General features: G+C 37.8%; 2 protein-coding genes and 1 pseudogene across 2 annotated transcripts; all 3 read left to right on the top strand.

The window, feature by feature from the left end:
* The first annotated feature begins 844 nt into the window (after positions 1-844).
* LOC107490370 (uncharacterized) lies at positions 845-3,087 on the top strand (annotated as a pseudogene).
* A 17-nt stretch (positions 3,088-3,104) lies between these two features.
* Positions 3,105-4,004, top strand: LOC107490377 (protein FAR1-RELATED SEQUENCE 5-like). Its single transcript, XM_016111152.1, has one exon. It carries the CDS (start codon positions 3,105-3,107, stop codon positions 4,002-4,004), a length of 900 nt encoding a protein of 299 aa, XP_015966638.1.
* Positions 4,005-4,205: 201 nt separating this feature from the next.
* LOC127748419 (protein FAR1-RELATED SEQUENCE 9-like) lies at positions 4,206-5,159 on the top strand. Its single transcript, XM_052262927.1, has one exon. It carries the CDS (start codon positions 4,206-4,208, stop codon positions 5,157-5,159), a length of 954 nt encoding a protein of 317 aa, XP_052118887.1.
* Positions 5,160-6,928: the final 1,769 nt, after the last annotated feature.

The following is a 6,928-nucleotide window of genomic DNA, read 5'->3' on the forward strand; positions in this document are numbered from 1 at the left end:
GTATAAATGTAATATCTAATAAACATGAATTTAATTTTTACATGTTAGTTTTATGTAATTATGGATGTTATATATATGAACTTATGAATGTTATGTGTATGAACTTAATTAGTATAGTATAATTATAAATGCACATAAAAATACAAAAAAATTATAACAGTTCATTACCATGCCTCATCAAAATTAGTGTGGTTTTTCATATTCTTGAAAATTGATTGCCTGACAATAATCTCATCGAGTGAGTCCGTCTGTTGTTCAAATTATTCTTCAACTCCTTCTGACATAGATACCGTATTAAGGTCGAATTCAAATGTCATTATTTACAACGATAAATGTGACTTCTTGTAAATTTCCTTAGCCTATCCTAATTGTGCTTATCATTGAACTAGAGTTGTGATTCTTGACCTCTGAAGGAGTATACAGCCTTCATGATTCTTCTAAAAATAATAAACCTATTAAACAAGGCTTTTATGTTTGCTAAATCTTAGAATGATAATAAATAAAATAAAGGAATTAAAAATCAATTACAATTAAATTCATTTAATGAATATTATTATAACAGTATTTTATTATTATTAGTATGAGTAAATAGCCATTTCTGACCATGAAAAATTCATATGCTCACAAAATAACTATGAAAAATTAAAACTAAAATTACACCTATACAAGATAAATTTTATACGACAAAAACAACCAATAATTAAATTTTTGTTTGTAATTCCATAAATGCCCTCCTTCTTTTCTCTTCCTTCTTCATCTGCTTTCTATAACCATTACTAACTCCACTGTAAATTCATTGTTCCACCGAATCTACTTTATTCCCACCTTTTCCAAACATCTCCACCTTGCCAACAACCACCTTATTCTTCTCCTCTCTTCTCCCAAACCCAAAGTCCCATTCAATCCTCATTCCTTCATATTATGCATTCAAACCCAAGCCCCTCAAAACTCTCACCATCACCAGACTCAACACTTTGTTTATTCCCAAATCCTACGGTGGCGATGTCTTTTCTGCCGTCTCAGCTTCCTCTGTTATAAACACAACCGCCGCATTGTCTTCCCGAAAACCTCAGGTCACGCCTCTAAAATGACGACACACTCCATGGCCTTTTCCTCTTCTCCTTCTCCTCAACTCTCACCGAAATCGCTGACTTGTAGGCTACAATTTCGTCGTCATCAACATGGAGCACGGCCATGGCGGAATCTCTGACGTGCTCCCCTGTCTCCACACTTTTGCAGCCATCGGCACCAGCACCGCCGCAATCTTCCGCATTCCTGAGAGCTCCGCCACTTGGACTAAGAAATCCCTTGACTTACGAACACAGGGGGATCGTGTTTCTAATTATCGATTCCACAGAATCCGTCATCGACATCGTGTCGTTCTTCCGGTTTCCTCCCATCGGGATCCATGGCTTGGCTCACTCCGTCGTCCAGGCTTCTGGTTACGACATAGATGAAGGTTACCTTGGTAGTTACCAAGAAGAGATGTTGATTATGTTCCAAGTTGAGTCTGTTGAGGGAGTGAAGAATGTTGGTGAGATTTTAGCCGTTGATGGCATTGATTTCATCCAAATGGGATCGTTGGATCTGAGTGCGAGTATGAGGTACTTGTGGGACCCAGGAAATAGGAACGTGAGGCAGTTAATGAGGGAGGCTGAGGCTAACATTCTAAAAAGGCACAGCGGTGGTGGCTTCGGCATGGGGACTTATTTGTCTGGGTTTGCTATGCTGCATGATAGATCAAGGGATCTCAATTCTCAAGTCACGTGGGTGTCACATGGTGTTTGATATTGTTGATGTTGGGTTGTTTAGAAGCGCTGCTGTGGAAGATGTGAAGAAATTCAGGTTGAGTTTGATTGATGAAAAACATGATAGTGAGGAGGAAGAGGACAAAAATGGTGCTGAAAGAAAGATGAGAAAGAAAGAGAAAAGGCGAAGGTATTTATGGAATTATCAATTAAAATTAAGGTGATTTCTTCCAAACACATGTCAATTTTGTGGGTAAATTACCCTTGCATATGTGTCATTATCCCAGCCATTGATAAAAAAAATTTTCAACCTTTCATTAATTTATTCATTGGTTATAGAAAAAGTCTTTAATGAACATATACCATAACAGATACTACATTAATTAGTGTATATACATACTGTATAGTGTATTGAGAAACATTTGCAATTATAGTTTATAATCTCTAACTTGTTTTTTATTTTAAAAAATACCCTCCATCTCTTCCTGAAATTCAACGTGCATCTCTCAGAACTTGGAAAACGCATAGCCTCCAGCACTGAAATTTGTTATCCTAGTACCCACTATCCAACCCTGTTTGGTTTTTTTTGCCTTCGTTTTATACCCAGCGTCCATTTAGCAAGAATGATCTCCTTCGAGTAACAGGAGCCAGAACTGGTACTCTGGTTTCATCGGCTAGGCATCGACGTAAACTGAAGAGAGGGGCGAATGCTAAACTGATGTTGTGATGAAACTGTGGCTGGTGGAAGCTGGTTTACCATCCCCATTTTTCGGCTGCCTTCGAATTGGGTGCGTCGGATTAGGTAAGGTCACCTCCCTCTAGGAGTGCATTTTTTATCCGTTCAAGCTCAACCTTTGGTTGTCATCGAGGTATGTCCGATTAAGTTTTTTTGTTAATCCATATTAGTTTAATTTTGATGATAGTCTATGCCTTTTCAACAGTTCTCTATTTATGGTGTTGGGTTGCTACTCTGGAATTTGGAAATTAAGTAACATTATCCAATTCTATGCAGTGGCTAGGTTTGGGGAATTGAAATTAAAATCTTATACTGGGGTTGTAAACAATTAGGTTAGTTTAATTGGGTTTGGTTCATTTAATTTTACATGCAGCTTAGTTTAGCTTCCTGTTGTTGTTGCCATTGGCTCTATTTATTGACATTTTTGGGTAAAATTATGGCAGGCGTAAAATGATGTCTAGAAACGAGGATGATGTCAAGAATGATTCTGATAATGATTTGGGTGATGATTTCGACTATCAACCGAATGCAGAAGATGAGGCTGAAGATGACAATGTGGATTCGCTGGATTCTACTAGCAAGAGTAAGAAGTTTGTGGTGTAAAAAGGATAGCGAATTTAATGGTGGATGATATTTGGAACCTGGAGTTTAGGACAGAGGATGAGGCTTGCCAATTTTATAATGCTTATTCTTGTTGGCATGGATTTGTAACGAGAAAGGATGACGTGGTTAGGGATAATCAAGGTAGAATCATTAGTAGGCAACTTGTTTGCAATAAGGAGGGCAGGAGGAATATGAGGTATCTTGATCTGGATGATAAATCAAGGGAGGCAAGGTCACTAACACGAACCAAGTGTCCGGCTTGGCTTAGGGTAAAGCTTGACTACGGCTGCGGTAGATGGAAGGTATCATGTTTTGTGGAATCTCACAACCACGATCTGACGCCACCCCAATTTGCGCATCTGGTTCCGGCCAATTGTCGTCTCACTATTACTGATAAAGTCCAAGTGGAAAATCTTCATAATTTTGGTGTCAAGACCTACAATATTATGGGGTATCTTGCGTTCCAAAAGCGTAGATATCGTCATGCAGGTTTCACACGCAAAGATTTGTACAACCACATTGATCATTATCATCGGTCAAAAGTTAAAAATGGGGATGCCAATGCGGCAATAGACTATTTGATTGGCAAGTCAAACAACGATCCGCTATTCTTTGGGAAGTATACGTTCACCAGTGATGACAGGCTCGAGCATATTTTTTGGGCAGATGGGCAATCAATTGTCGATTATCACTACTTTGGAGATATTGTTGCCTTTGATTCAACGTACAAGAAGAATAAATACAACAAAACTTTGGTCATTTTCTCTGGATGCAATCATCATGGGCAGACTGTTATCTTCGGCTCCGGCCTACTATCCGACAAAACCACAGAGACGTATAAGTGGTTGCTGGAAACATTTGTTGAAGCGATGTGTGGGAAAAGTCCTAAAGTAGTAATAACTGAAGGAGACCTTTGAGATGCAATCAAGAATGTTCTTCCTGATGCGACCCATCGGTTATGCGGAAGGCATCTTCCGAGAAATGCCTGTGAAAATATAAAGAATCCTAATTTCCTACGCGATTTTAAGGGTCTTATATACGATAATAACGACCACAAAGACTTTGATCGGAGATGGGCAGCCATTTTGGATAAGCACAACCTTGCTGGAAGTACCTGGATGGAAAAGATGTACGAAACTCGTGCGATGTGGTCCCATTATTTCCTCTGGGATAAGTTTTTCGGTTACATAAGGACGACCTCACAGTGTAAAGGTATAAATTCTCTCATCCGATTTTATGTTAATCGCAAGAACACCCTCATTGAATTCATGCATAACCTGGATAGGGCCTTAAAAGAGTATAGAAACAATGAATTAATAGCTAACTTTAAGTCTCAGTGCTCAGAGCCAGTGATGATTACCTCGTTGGAGGTATATGAAAGATCTGCATCATGTTATTTCACTCGAAACATTTTCAAGGAAATTTGTAATGAGATTCAGAGGGCAGGGGCTTTGAATATCAAGGTACTAAGCACAACCTTGGACAAGGTAGAGTTCAGTGTGACTGCTCTCGGAGACTCGGCCAAAGATCGACAAGTGGAAGTCGATAGAAGTAAGAATCTGTTCTCGTGCTCGTGCAAGCTGTTTGAATCACGTGGTATTCCCTGTAGTCATGTTTTCTATTCCATGAAGTTCGAAAACATACTTGAGTTTCCAAATTCGTTGATCTACAAAAGATGGACAAAGAATGCAAAGAATGAATTTATTAGCTTAGAAATGCTTGTGAATGATGACGTCGAAAAGGTCTTAAAGTTTCGAGTTGGTGCATTGGCATCGAATTGCAACAAGCTATGTGATATTGCTTGCAAGGATCTTGTAGACTTTGACGAAATCCAGTCTAAACTTGTGAAGTTAGTTATCCGCCTGCAGTCACGCAAACAAGGCAAGTCAACTCCTAATGTTAACGTGGAAGGCATCAACGATCCCTTTGTTGTCAAAAGCAAAGGAGCCCCTTCCAAGAGGTCTTCTTGGAGGAAGAAGAGGGCATGCTCTAATTGCCACAAGTACGGTCATTACTACAAGCACTGTCCAGATCTGATGCAGCATAGTATGCAAGGTAATCCTTGCGATTGATCAGACACCAATGCATCAACGAAGGACTAAGGTTTTAGTCCAAAAAGGTTTGCTAATATTCTTGGAGGTCATTCTCAGTTAAGTCCGAACATCATTCAGGACCTAAGACCAAGGTACAATTTGTTTATTCTAACTAAGCTGATGTTGGGAAATATTCTTCGGTGGGTGTCCCTTTAAAAATCATTAAACTATTAATATGTATTTCTCTGTTTGTGCAGCCTTTTAAAAAGGGTGGATCAAGGAAATTTACAACGACAGGTATGAGGAACCGGAAGGGTAACGACAACACATTTGATGAGGTAATTTTTGTGAATGTAAACCTTTGATTTTCGTCACATGAACTGGGTAAATTAATGAAGATGTCCTTCCTATTGTTTAAAAAAAATTATAAAATAGTGGAGCCTCCATGAAAGCAGTGAATCCATTGACATCACATCCATGAATGGATTTTTCAACAAAAATCTCTACTCGTTAACACATGTGCGATGCGTAAAACTCCTTTTAACCACTTTGCGATGAATGAACATTATGCCTTTATGAACGATTATGGTTTCTGATTGGCGATAATCATGTTATAACCAGGTGAAGGAGTCACAGCAGGACAAGGTACATTCATTCACAAACTATGAATGCTTTAATGATGTCATGGATGAAAAATGTGACACACCACATGTGCAGAACGATGTCCGAGATCTGTTACCATCTTCAATGCCTTGTGGAAACAAACAAGGATCGTATATGGCATTGTTCGTGTCGATGCATAGGACACTTTGACCAATTGGAAGAATTAGTCTTCTGAATTTAGTGCAACGCAAATATGTCCATAAGGAGTTTTAATTGTGAATATGAGGACACTTTGACCAATTGGAAGAATTAGTCTTCTGAATTTAGGACACTTTGCTATTGCTTGGTATTGAGGAGTTTTAATTTGTAGTTATTTACATTAACTGTGAATATGTCTATTAGGATGATAATTATGTTCAATAATATGTATGTGTTTTGCTTACATTGCTGTACTTTAGTTGCAGTTAATTGTGGTTGAATTTGGGGTAAGGAGTTCCAACCATTGTAATTATGCAATATAGTTGCTCTAATAGAGTTGTGTTAATGGATTTTTTTTCCTACTTAGTGCATTTGATTTAGCAACCAAATTATTAGCTTGAATGGGTCGTAGTCTCCAGGGTTAATGTTTGGTTGATGGTTGTAAATCTCTTTTGTTACTTTCAGGTTGTGAACCTCTTTTGTTATTATGAATTTCCTATCGTCATCGCAAATTTTTTTAGGAGAAATGACACCTTGTGTATGAAAGTAGTTTCAAATATAGCGAGTGTTTCTTATACCGTTTTAGGGAATTCGTTATGTGTCATGAATCTATTCTATATAAAGCGAAAGATGTAAACATAAACACATTTATATTTGAGAATATCACAGTTTCGATTATTATGAACAATGACATTTTGAAGATGTTGATCTTAGATACTGACATAATTTAACATTAGGAACAATAACAGTTTGAAACCTAAGGGACATTTCCTTTAACATTAGCGAATCTTTCTCTATTTTCAGCTATTTGACTACAGCATGAGTTTGATAAGCAGGGTTTTGCTTCCTGGGATTTCTACCTGAACGTTTCAAAAATGTGTTCATCTGTCATCCGTAACATTGTAGAGTATTATTACCTGATATTAAAAATTAATAAACAATCACTGTAACAAAAGTATATGTGAAGACAGTTCAAGAAAGCAAGACTACAAGATTATAATTACTTG

The sequence above is a fragment of the Arachis duranensis genome, chromosome 1 (genome assembly GCF_000817695.3).
Source record: "Arachis duranensis cultivar V14167 chromosome 1, aradu.V14167.gnm2.J7QH, whole genome shotgun sequence".
In the NCBI taxonomy this organism is placed as follows: domain Eukaryota; kingdom Viridiplantae; phylum Streptophyta; class Magnoliopsida; order Fabales; family Fabaceae; genus Arachis; species Arachis duranensis.